The sequence below is a fragment of the Felis catus genome, chromosome D4 (assembly GCF_018350175.1).
Source record: "Felis catus isolate Fca126 chromosome D4, F.catus_Fca126_mat1.0, whole genome shotgun sequence".
In the NCBI taxonomy this organism is placed as follows: domain Eukaryota; kingdom Metazoa; phylum Chordata; class Mammalia; order Carnivora; family Felidae; genus Felis; species Felis catus.
Window position 1 is genome coordinate 9,215,338 of NC_058380.1, and position 13,365 is coordinate 9,228,702.

Sequence of the window (13,365 nt, forward strand, 5' to 3'; positions counted from 1 at the left end):
AGCTGCCAGAACGCTCGGTCAGCCTAGAGCCTTGAACAAGCCCGGGCTCACCTCGGGCTTTTATGTGAGGGATAACATCCTATTTAGTTTTCTGGATAGGCCCATGAATGCGGGGTGGTGAGTGAGCATGACCTTAGGCTCTATTCTTGCACATCAGTATGGTGCTGATTCAAGGTGGCACTCCATGGGCGCTTACTATTGGCACGTGGAGCTCCTACGTTGTAGCAAGATCCACCTTACCCACTAGGAGCCGAGCAGGCACGTCGGCAGCTAGCAACAACGCGAGGAAACTGGACTGCAACTGGGATGAGAGAACAGGCAAAGGCATGCGACAGCACAGGGGAAAGTTCATTTGTGAAGGCGCCACAGATATGGTGGCCAGGGGAGCTGGGCCCTGAAGGATGAGAAAGCTTCCGAAGAAAGGACGGGGCGGAGGTGGGAGAGTGCACTCCAGACTGAGGAGACAGAATCAAAGCCGGTGAGAAGCAGCTACAAGGAAAGAGGCTTCTGTTCAAAGAGAGGGGAAGAGCTAACAATCGGGGTTGACCACGAATTGGAGGCACTACGCAGACAAAAAGGCAGAGCGATTCCTTGAGGGGTGGCCAGCCTCCTGGCACAGGGACGGCGGAGAATGCGGTTCCAGCACGGGATGGGTAGCTGCTCCATTCAGTGGCCTTCCAGCTCTGGGATCTACGTATCTCCGGTGCCTCTGCCAAGCAGGCTTTGTACAACATTGCCAGAAGAAAGAAGAATTATTTTAGCCCTGTTTCAGCGTTGCTTACACGATGGTCTTTGCCACATTCCCTCTCAAGGCTGTGTTGGCTGGGATGGGACCATTCAGTGCGTTCGATCCTAAGCCAGTAGAGAACATCCCTTCACGACGAGGCTCGGGAAAACCCCTTGAATATGATGTTATTATCGGAAGAACTTAGTAGGCTGGTATTAACCAGGATTGCTGCTGGGGACCAAGAAAACAGAGAACAGGAAGTATCTGTTTCGAATGCGGAGGCCGTGGGACAACGCCGCGTGAATTGCGTGTGCTGGCTGACAGCAAGTTACTAGCTCCTACCACCAATTATGGACATACGACTTTCAGAAGAATGGTTCACACAAAGACATATTACAACACAGCTGTGCGGAGAGCACTTTTGTCTTTCCTGGGTGACTTTTTATCTCGCAAGACACCTTGGCCTGAGCATCATAAACGTGAATTTCACAGTGTAGTTTTGAAAAGCAAACTAGTTTTCCACTTTTAGACGTCTCTGTTATAGGTCAAAGAAAGTCTACCGGAGCACTAGAAAGAGAAATACTATTCTAACATCACAGTAAATGAGTCAATTTCCACTTTCTGCATACAGAGTTATAATTTCATCTCACAAACCTTTCTGAGTTTCTACTATGCGCTCGGCACTGTGTTATTCATTAGTGATATAAACGGAATGAAAAAGAAAAGAAATGGGGTCTTCTAAACTTGAAAACTTCCTAAGATCCACAACGTTATCTTTTTGTAAGAGCATTTCCAAATGATTACTTTATTTATTTATTTATTTATTTATTTATTTATTTATTTGAGAGAGAGAGGGAGAGAGAGAGAGAGAGAGAGAGGGAGAAAGAATCTTAAGCAGGTTCCACACTCAGCATGGAGCTGGCAACGGGGTTCATTCTCACGACACTGGGATCATGACCTGAGCCAAAATCAAGAGTAGGACACTCAACAGACGGAACCACCCATGTGCCCCCGGCCAATGATTATTTTAAAAAATGGTAAGTTCGGCTACATTCTTGCCCCAATAAACAAGGTTATTTTGCTTGTCACATCTCGAGATTCTACATATAAAGAATGACTTTCAGTGTTGGCCTGGGCTGTTATCTCGTCTCCTGTAACAGGACTCCAGATACTTAATTTAGTGCTTAAATAAAAGGGAAAGGGAAGAGAATTTTCCTGAGCTCAGAAATGATTGTTAAACAAACACAGAACTCTTCACGTTATAGAACGGATCTTAATTAAACAGCTCCCGCCTCACAAAGCGAAACAAAAGAAACCCATAAAGCCATGTTCCGGGGCCACTGGAATGTTCGGACCTGACAGTAAAACAGCCACACAGGAAGTTACATTTCATACGCCATCATTCAACCATAAATATGAGCAGTGCCTTCTTAGTCTCTTTCTTTTTCAGTCCTTTCAAAATTCAGGTCACGTCTCTCTCATCGTACAGCATCCTGAGTAAATCACATCTCAAGTGGTGACAAGACCTGTCTGCCTTTGATATCCAATCTCAAAATACTTCCCAATCGCCTTTCTACCCACCTACCTTACTTATGTCCTGGGTCCTAAAAGCCATGTTTTACAAAGCTTGGGAACTGCATTCCCTTTCGATAAAATGAACAACTCACAACAACAGCTTCTATTTTGTTTGGTTTTCGCCCAACTGTGCTGACTCTTTCCAGCCCACATTTACTGGTCCTGCCTGGAACGTGGATCCCAGTTTGTTGTCAAGGCAGGTACTGAGTCTGCTCCCTGTGACAGAAAGCAGGGCTAAACCTTCAAACGGAAGATTCCCACCGGCCTTGGCATTCGCACCATGTCATTCCTAGGTGCACTGTGGTATTTCTCTGCTCCCCAGGCAACATTCTGAGATTTCCTTCCCTAGCCAAAATGAGAAATCAACATTTTCCAAAGTGGGGCGGGGAGAGCCCCAAACGACAGAATAACACTTCCAAACATCAGTGACCCTGAGTCTGTGTTTGCGACGGGACCGATCAGATTAGCCGAAACTGAGCACGTCAATGCTTCGGCACTCACCGATTCTTATTTCTAGCCAGCTGTGTGATCCTGTATGGTCACTGAACCTCTCTGGGCCACAACCACTTTGTCTATAAAACCAAGAGAATACCAAGAGACCTTCCAGCTCTAAGTTCTTTGGGCCACAACAACTGCTTTGTAAAACCAAGAGACTCCAAAGACACCTCCCAGCTCGCATTTCTTTGGGTCTGGGAAATTAACAACGCGGTTAGAAAATGCCACTGTCTCTGGACTGACTCTGCAGACCTTGGAAAAGTAAAACTCGGATTAAAGACCATGAAATTGAGGGGGAACAATTAAAAGATCTCTAAGGCCCCTTTCCACATTTTGATTCTAACTCCGAGAGTGAGGCTTGGCCGGGCAATTGGCCATAAAACATTAGCGGGTCTCATTGCTTCCAATGGCCAATTCGGCTCTAGCGAAACATTCTTCATCATGTTTCCAGGCACTGCCTTGAAATGTAAAGCGTCCAAGGCAACAGCAGAACGACTTGCCCTATGCTCTGCTTTCACTGGCAACTCGTCCCCGGGTCCCCGATTTCTCAAGCCAACGAGAGCGTCCACCCGGCAAGAACAGGTAAGAAAGCCACACCTACCCTCAGCCACTGCTTCTCCGTGAGGGCGTCGCTGTAGTCCACGTCCCGGCGCTGGCGAGAACCCCTACCAAATATTTTCTCCTCCTCCTCCTCACATGTGAGCCGTTCAACTTCGGCGTCATCCTTAATAATCCAGGAGGGCAGCTCATCTTCCTCCATCAAGCGGGGCTTACGCTTTGGGTTCCTGGCATCTTCCCTCCGTCGGTCCATGTCCATGCGCTGCAGGTAGTAAACAGAAGTGTCACCAATGGGAAGGGGGACTCTGTCCAGTACCGATGTCACAGCACACAGAACTTTCACGAGGGGCACCTGCGTGGCTCAGTCGGATAAACGTCTGACTCTGGCTCAGGTCATGATCTCACAGTTCACGAGTTCGAGCCCCGTGTTGGGCTCTGTGCTGACAGCTCGGAGCCTGGAGCCTGCTTCGGATTCTGTGCCTCCTCTCTCCACCCCTTCCTCGCTTATGCTCTGTGTGTGTGTCTCTCTCTCTCTCTCAAAATAAATTAAATAACACTAAAAAAAACAAAACAAAAACAAAAACGACTTTCACGAGTCTCCTCCTATGGCTTCAGGGCCCCTTTCTGCTTTTCCCATAGAGTCTCTCTATCCTGGCTTACTTGTTCCGGTTCCTTCCTCACACACACTGTCCCACCAGAGATTCTGCAAGGTGAAATCTCCTCCCTCCCTCCCTCCGTACCCCATCTTTGAAATTCATGCATGTAAAATATGCTCTTTACAAATTCCTTTACTTCACCTGGGTGTGTGCAAAAGCTACCCCTTAAAACAGTGAGAAAATTCCAATTGAGGGTATATTTAAAAAATATGAGCCCCAGAAATACAATTTACGGGGCGCCTGGGTGGCGCAGTCGGTTAAGCGTCCGACTTCAGCCAGGTCACGATCTCGCGGTCTGTGAGTTCGAGCCCCGCGTCAGGCTCTGGGCTGATGGCTCAGAGCCTGGAGCCTGTTTCCGATTCTGTGTCTCCCTCTCTCTCTGCCCCTCCCCCGTTCATGCTCTGTCTCTCTCTGTCCCAAAAATAAATAAACGTTGAAAAAAAAAATTAAAAAAAAAAAAAAGAAATACAATTTGCTGCTGCCCTTGCATAAAAGTACTCTCTGAGCATATACAAGAGAAGCTTCACTAAGAAAACTTCCTTTGACTCAGTAGGGCTCATGCTTTTAATTAAACAGAGGAAAAAAAAAAGTCAGCGACCCAAGTTTTGCTGCAGACTGGCTCACCCTTGGACTCGGACATGTGGGCACATAAATGGCTTGATTAGTCATTCGGCCATGAATGTATTGGATTTTCGGCACACCACGGGTTCCGTGAGAGGAATGTCCTTCGACGCTTTAGCTTTTAAAAAGTTTAGCTCTTATGAAAATATTACAACGCCAGAGAAAAACCTCAGATGTAATGTCACCTCAACGGATCAAGTTTTAAGTAAAGTATCTCCTTTTCATATATTTTCATAGCCTTTGAATGCCTACTTCTCCACCTCTTGCTTTCTTTTTTAAAAACCCAGTGCACCTGGGTAAATTAAGTACTACATGCTGGGCTTTAACCTATAACTAAACAATCTGAGAGCTAAAAAAAAAAATAATAAAGTAAATAAGACCTACACGGAATTGCTGCTTATGTTACACACACACAGACACACACACACACATATGTATATATACGTGTGTGTGTGTGTGTCTGTGTGTATGTATATGGGTAGCTAGATGTACTATTTCTACAATCAAATAGACCATTAACTATTCAATGATTTACCTTTCTCCCCCTTCTTCCTTCAGTTCTACCGTCCTGAAACAGGAATTCAACATAACTTTTTCTTAACAACTGAAACTGGTAACAAAATAGAAACGAAATTTCTATTCAAATCCAAACTTGACCTCTAGAATCGACACAAAAAGTAAAGTTCAAAGTCCCTTCACCTACGCTTAAACATTTTTGGAAATCATTATATTCCCAGGGTCGGGGCAGGCTTGCGGCATGGGGGAGCCCCATTGGTAGATAAATGTGGCCGTCCTGTTCCGTCATGTGCTATAGTTAGCTGGAGAGGCTGTCCTTAATCCTGACTCCTAATGTTCTGGTATCAGAAATGGGACCCACCAAACTTGCCTTGTTAGAACACAGAATGCCTTGCTAACAATACAGTCTACAGAGGGGCTTCTCAAAGGGACCTCCTAGTAACAGTACTTTAGAATGCTAATGAAAAAAAAATTTTTTTTTTGGTGAATGCATTCCACTGTGATGACAAAATACTGCCACATTACATCACTACCATCACTTTTATACCGATATACCTATATATGACTTATCCCATGCATTTGTCCACAAGTGAGAAAATAAATCTTTTCTGACATAAAAATTTTAAAAATCAATATTAAAAAAAAGTAAATTGATAGAAAATCTGATATAAAAACAAAATTGCATTTGTTTTTTATTTTTCGTTTAGGAAGGGGTGATGCACTTTTTAAAAAAAGGTTTATTTTTTTACTTATTTTGAGAAAGGGAGTACATGTGAGCCAGGTAGGGGCAAAGAGAGAGGAGAGAGAGAATCCCAAGCAGGCTCTGCACCGTCAGCACAGAGCCCGTCGTGGGGCCTGAACTCACAAACCATGAGATCACGACTGGAGCTGAAATCGAGAGTCAGACGCTTAACCAACTGAGCCACCCAGGTGCCCCGGGTTGATGCACTTTTTAATAAGCTTAAAGTTCTGATGCTTGCCATCTCTTCCCAAAGATTTCTACTTGCAGAAGACACGTACAAAGATGTGAAGTTGATATTCAAGCATGTCTAATTTACTATTTAGGTACTACATGAATGTATTTGTTTTACGATACATTCGTGATAACAAAAGTTGTGCTAACAAGTACAATGATTTTTAAAAAGCACTTCTTAAAGTCTCATGTTTGTATGCCATTGAAATATTTCACATTTGTATCTTGATGTGGCAAAGGTCTTTTTAGGTAAAATTCATTGTTAATCAGTGTGAAGGATCACTGTTTCTGAAGTTCTGTTTTTAGGAGAAAACAAGAAAAATATTTAAAAGAAAGGTTTCATTTTAAAGAGACTAGCTTATCTGCTTAATGTGCGTTATTTAACTACAGTGTCCGTGATAAATAAAATGATAACCTTATATTAATTTACACATAGAGAACCAGCTTTTCAAATAATAAGGGATAAAAAGGTTAAATGTTTGAAATCCAAATCTAGCTTGCATTCCATTCTTGTGTCTCACTGAACTTTTTCATCAGGAGTAGCTGGCAGGGAATCAAATGTGATTTCCTGCCCCCTGGTGGAGGTGCTAATGCATACAGAATGGGACAAAGGCAGCCCGCTGCTTGGATTAAAAAAAAAAAAAAACAAACCAAACCAAACCAAACCAAACCAAACCAAAACTTTGTATCATCTAAAAATGAGAAGGCAACCATTAGCAAGCAGAACATTCCCCAAATCAAAATGCCTACAAAACAGTGTTCCCTAGCCAGCCAGCTTCATTTGTTCTAAGCCTCCTCTTTGCGTGATACAATATTCCCAAATTAAAAGAAAGCTGGGCCTTGGCCAGACATTTCTTTCTTTTTTTTTTTTTCCCCTGAAGCTTTCAATTTTTACAAACACCCAGCCCAAAAGTCAGAAAAGAGATGTACTCTTTTCCCCTCACTTCGGGGCTGCTGATGCAAAAATCTCCATCTCTGGGCCTAATCTAATTTGTATAATGACAGGCAGCTTATCCTTTCCCGGGCCTCAAGAGTATCTGCGGCTGTAGCACTGCTGAATTATTGCCAATCAGGAAGCAGCCAGGGAAGCTGAGGGCCTCTGGCCCCGGTGATCCCCAGTAATCTACATTTTAATAAGTTCGTCAAGGAGAGAAAAGATGTCTGTTTCCTATGTGTGCCTCTAATGTCCCCAAGGAGAGCACCAGTCTATAAGGGTGACCAACAGTCGGGGCTCAGAAATTTAGGTCTGAGGAACACCCTGCATTGGCCATGCTGTCACATGACTGTGTTGCATCATTTCTAGCCAAAAATGCCTTTCCTAAGGAGGGTGGTTCACTTAGGAACGGGGTGGGGGGGGGCAAAGTGCTCATCCCAGGTTAGGAGCTATTCCCACAGCTCCCTAAAACTTCCCTGAGGAAGAATTAAATGTCTTTTATCTCGAATCTTTATGTGTGGACACAACCGTTGTTCCCTAGTCAAAAATTGCAAAAAATAACGTAAGCCTCCACACAGCTGGAGCTCTCTTCTCAGACTGTCTGGGCTAAAAAGACAGAGGATGCAAATCCTGTGGGTCACATCTGGCCCAGAGTCCTGTTTCATTTGGCCTGCAGTAGGAGATCATAATAAAAACAAAACTGAATTTAGCCGCAAACATTTTGAAATCCAGAGATTGCCCATGAAAAAAACCTAGATTTCCAGCTTCTCTTGGAAATTTGGAATTCCTGGATACCTGGGGCCTTGCGGCTCTGTCCCCCTTAGACAAAGCAGCTCTGGTTTACCACCACCACCCACCCACCCCCATCCACTTGTTTCACTCCTGCAAAATGCTTGGCACCTTGTGGGCATTCAAACTGGGGGCCTTGGACTTGGGGGCCGTGCAGCATGACCGCATCACAGTTCACATTTCCTTACTCATTCCGCCATCAGACTAAATGTCCGAAAGATCAGAATGATTGATGGTACTGGAAGGAGCCTTGCAACTTCACAGGTCCTGATCCGCACTGACATCTTCACGGGGCTTAAAATGTTGCAAACGCTGCCATTCGTTCACTCAAGATTTGCTAAGCAAGTACTATGTGCCAGAAACCGTTCTGACCATTGGGCCGCAGAGTAGATGAAAGAGGTCCAGCGCATGCCTGAAGAATGCAGCAAAATAGCACTTCTGAGGGCCTCCTTCGCAACCGGAGGGGCTTGCTTCCGCACGTACTGACCCTGGGGCGGGCCACACACGTAAATCAAGTGCAGATTTCAGCAAAATCGCACGTGACTATGTAGTACGGAACGTCAAGGTTGAAACCATGGCTGTTAATTCCTTAAATGTCAAGGTTCTTTCCTATCTGCCCAGATCAGCGAAATCCAACCAATTCCGATCTTTCAGCGAAGGCTACGCCTTGATGTGCATCTGGAAGGCTCCTGCTGGCTTAAGCCAGGCTCTCTTCAACAGGAAGGAGACACACGACCCGTGTTGTTTGGTTGGGGAGCATATCTGCTTTGATCCAGTAAGGAGACAGCGAGGGAATGATTGTAAACTACCTACAGGAGTAGGGCAGGTTCCCAGAATGATGCTGGCCTTGAATTACAAGGAGTTGGGATTGGGGCTGGGGGGCCAGGGGCAGGGATCTGGGGCAAAGCCGTAGCCTACATGGCCTGTCCATCCGGAGGGTGCGGCTGCCACTAAGCCCTGGCCAACTGTTTCCACACAGAGACGTGGGCCTGGTGCTGCCCACCCTCATTTTTCAAGAGAAGCCAGAAATCAGGATTCTTTTTATGTTGGCAACAAATTTGAAATTTTAAAAAACACCGCGTGGGCCAAACAAAATACGTCTGCAGGCTAAATCCAGCCAGTCTGCAGCCTCTGAACTGAAAGGCCCAGGCTCTCCGTAAAGGAAGTTCTGCCAGGGCACGCAGGCTCCAGACATCGCGCGTTAACAGAAAAAGGTGCACGATTTTCTATGGTATTACCATAAAAAGATCAAATTCTTCCTCTCGTCGAGCAATCATTTGGTTCAGGGTCTCATCGTCGGGCACTTCATCTTCTTCCTGGGGTTAAGAACAGAATGATTTAACAGGCTTTAGGGGAAAGTTTGGACAATCAGGGTGAGGTATGAAAGAGTAAAGTGGATCTGTCCTGTAGACCACAGGGATTCATTTCTCAAGCCCCAAAGAAAAGAGAAGGGTCACTGGGGGTAGTATTTGCCATCATTATTTCCCAAGCTACTCAAACCAATCTTCCCAGAGCAAAATCTGTTTAGGAAGGACACATGGTACACTATGAAAAGTACTGTGTGTGTGTGCGTGTGTGTGTGTGTGTGTGTGTGTGTGGTTTTTGGGGTTTTTTTTGGTGAGGGGCAGGGGGGTGGTGGTGGTAGTGTGTATCTTGATTCCATTACTTTTGAAACAAGTTATTTAACGTCTCCCCTGCTTCAATGACCTCATCTGTAAAATGGGCGTGACATTTAGTTCACAGTCAAGTTGTAAGGAAACGTGAGGGAAAAAGTGCCTGACATAAATCCTTTTAATTCTATTAAGCCGCATATAAGTGCTGATTTTCAAAACCTTATGAAACCCACCAATATGTGAAAGTTTGTGACGAGGCACAGGACAAGGCCATAAAAATCATACAGATAGGTCAAATATAGAGCCTTTAAGATGGGTTTAATCAGTGGGAATTATTATGCTAACAGTTTTAGTTCTGGATGGGTGCATAAGGGGGAACAGTTTCGTTTTATGTGATATTAGACCAAAGCACATGATCTCTCTGCAAACTCCTCAGAAACCAAGTTCTCAAGTTTTCTAGAAATGCTATGACTTCCACACTTTACAAAAGAACAAAAAAATCTAAAAGTTGGGCATATACTACAGAACTTACCTTCCAAAATTATTTTTATCATATGCTGACTGTGTTAAGAATCAAATGGGGGGATCGCAGGGTATGGGCAGAAGGAGGAAAAGAGGAAAACCCACAACTTCAAATATCCAGTTTCCCAAATTATATGAGCAAAAACGAGGCACCTTGTTCTAGAAAGAGTATGAGTGTCCCAGCAGCTTCAATGACTATGGCTCTTCCCAAGATAATGTCTTATGCACTGTGTTAGAAGTGAATGCATTTCCATAGCCAAATATCTAATGACTCAAGATAATAATTCCTCGTAAAAAGCTTTCTGTTCTAGTTCGCCTCTAACCTGATTAAAGTAAATTCGTCTCAATATTGCATTTCATTTGACAAAGACCAAGCCTATCTGGCAGCGGGCTGATACTTCATGGAACGAAGAATTTGGTTAACATATCCTTTGGTGAAAAGGTGCCCTGGTTTGCTCACTACCTAGAACCACAAATTATCCACTCTCTGCCTATGCAATGGGGGGCTTGCACATCCCCACGCGTAAGGTGAAAAGATTCTCTTGTAAACTGCAGGAAGCCTGCCTGCAAGGGTCTGACCTTCACAGAGAATGAAATGGCTGGGAAGTGTGCAAAATACCTCCCTGGGGTCTTTGTATCTTAGTACTTCCCGGCCTGTCAGCCGTGCAGATAAGCAGCCTACTCGGCCTCAGTATTTGGAACCACAGCCCTTGACTGTGGTCTGTCAGTGTCTCCAAAGATCTGGACACAGGGTGCCCAGGGCACCTAGACACAGGACACAGGGCCCCCAGAAAATGGCACCACGTCTGACACACTAACAGCCTGGAAGGAGTGTGGAGCCCCAGTAATGCGGCTGGCCCCAGGTCCCACCCCAGCCCAGTCCTGGTGGCCCCTGCGGCTGGGAGATGTCGACATCTCCCTGCAGCCTAGGACGGGTGGAAAGCTCCAGGCTCCTCTGCACGCCATGTTCCCCAGGCCAACCTCTACTTTGACAAGGCCTATACAAAACGAGTTAAAAGCAAAAACAGGGTAGAGACCATGGGCTGAGTATCAGCTCTGCCCACACCTGTGTTGGGACAGTATACATCATGCAAAAAAATAATATATGTTCTTTAATTTCCAGGTGTGCAAACAAGAACACAAAATTTACCTGACAACCTGATTCTAAATCTGGACCAGTCAATTTCAAGAATCAAGCCTCTATCACGTATTCAATTTTAAGAATCCGAGTGGTAAATTATTTGAGATCACAATTTTAAAAATACGGGTGGATGTATCAATGCGTGCGCACACATATTTTTCATTATTTTAACAAAACCTAATACATAACTAATCAAATATATTAGACCTACAAGTTAGGAGGAAGCACGGTATAAAAGTGCTCTCCAGTTGGCAAAAAGATTCATTTCAGGATTCATCTGAATATCAAGATCTACTTCACATTTAGGCTCATTTCACACACGCAAAAAAATGTACGGGAGACTTTCAAATGAATTTGCTTTATAATTTATAGAAGATTTCAAAAACATATATCCTACTTAAGGCAAAATCGAACTATATCTAATATACGCAATGAAAATAGTATTCCGTATGAATATGTTAAGGTAAACCCACTCCTCAGCTTACAAATATAGGGACATCAAACTAAATCTGTCCATCCCAAGACAATTTTATGGTAAGGATTGGTGCTGGTATTTTGCACACTTTTCTAGACTACATTAGAACTATGTCTTTCGATCTCTTTCAAATCTGTTCGGGTTGAAAATTCAGTATAGAATTACTAAAATTGGCGATCTAAAAAAAATACAAGCGACTACCTAAAGACCCCCTTAGAGGGGCGCCTGTGTGGCTTAGTGGGTTAAGCACCCGGCTTTGGCTCAGGTCACGATCTCACGGGTGCGTGAGTTCAAGCACACATCGGGCTCTGCGCTGACAGCAGAATCTGTTTGGGATTCTCTCTATCTCTGTGCCCCCCCCTCCCCCACTCATACTCGTGCTCTCTCTCTCTACGTGAATAAATAAACTTAAAAAGTTAAAAAAAAAAAAAAAGACCCCCTTAGAGAAACATAAGGAATGTGTTCTTTGAACAATCTTGCCAAGTAAAGAGATTTTTTTTTTTTTTTTAAGCTGGTCATTTTCTCAGCCTTTGGTCAGCTTTTACAGAAAAATTTGCACTGGAGGTCAAAGTCCTGCTTTCAGAGAGTAAGTACAAGAAAACACGTTAAGATGGGTGTGAGGGCTTGTCCTACAAACATACTGAAGAGCTTAATCAAAAGGCAAAAGACAGAGACGGCCCAGGGTAGGGGGATGGCAGAGAGACAAGGCAAGGAGGGACCCCTCTTTCTGGCAGTGTCTACTCTCATCTGGCTGATTGTGTCCGGGTACCAGGGGCCCCTGTGCAATTCTGCATCTTCCCTACAGAAGGCGGCATTTACGGTACGATTAAGCACCCTGTCTGCGTCTCTCGGGGGGAGCCAAGGGGGTGTGCCCTGGCTGAGCCTTGAGGTGCCTCTAGCAAAGGCTTTTAAGACACTGGTCTGGATGACTTTCAGAGGCTTTCTGTGCTTGGGATGTAAGACAGGCAGCTAATTTATTCATTTTAATCAACGCCAGCCCAGCAAATTCTTTAAAGAACGAACAGGTCGTTCTTAATCCTTCCGAGACAAAAGGCCGCTGTGAGATTTCATCAGCTCAGCTTTCTATCGTACCTCATTTTCCTCTTCGTGCTCCAAGATGGCCTGCAGGAATGCCCTCCGCTCGTGGCTTGAAGACTTCTGATCAAACATACCGGCCTGGATCACTTTCTGATCCACGTTCAGCTTGTATTTCGCGGCCGCGAGAATCTTTTCCTCCACGCTGTTGACAGTGCACAGCCTCAGCACCCGGACCTCGTTCTGCTGGCCGATGCGGTGAGCTCGGTCTTGTGCTTGTAGATCCTGTGAGGGAGAACCACATGCTCTGAGGGCCAGCGCACCTGCCTCAGCCCAGCGAACAAGTCACCTGCCCGAGAGACAGGGGAGCGCAGAGGGTTACTTAACCCACCCACGCTAGTGAAAAGATTTTGCTTTCATTTTTAATGTATGCAAGCCACCTTCTCTGGAAAACCTGAGTTCATCCCTAGTTGAGGGAAGCTGGGCTCCGATTGGCCAAGCCAACCGAAATACGTATCAGGTTTTGAAATCCAGGCATCAAGGTGTTTGCACCCGTCTCTAGGTTCACCATCAGATTTTGTCCCGAACTAAAACACAAAACAAACGAAGACCCCATTAAATTTGATGTCAGAATTATGACTTTGATATTACCTACAACTAACCTTAAATCTCAAGAAACACTAGACGCTGGTCTAAAGTGTTAGAGACGATTTTTAAAACATCTGTGGGGGCGCC

General features: G+C 44.8%; 1 protein-coding gene across 7 annotated transcripts in view; it reads right to left on the bottom strand.

The window, feature by feature from the left end:
- The window catches only part of SMARCA2 (SWI/SNF related, matrix associated, actin dependent regulator of chromatin, subfamily a, member 2), a 181,508-nt gene that overhangs the window by 65,648 nt on the left and 102,495 nt on the right, over nucleotides 1–13,365 (bottom strand). For all 7 annotated transcript variants that reach the window (XM_045043019.1, XM_045043015.1, XM_045043017.1 and 4 more), the window contains exons 25-27: nucleotides 12,688–12,915; nucleotides 9,083–9,160; nucleotides 3,399–3,617 (exon numbers count right to left, since the gene is read on the bottom strand). In XM_045043019.1, coding sequence (XP_044898954.1) covers nucleotides 3,399–3,617; nucleotides 9,083–9,160; nucleotides 12,688–12,915 — 525 coding nt within the window. The remainder of the gene's footprint in view (nucleotides 1–3,398; nucleotides 3,618–9,082; nucleotides 9,161–12,687; nucleotides 12,916–13,365) is intronic.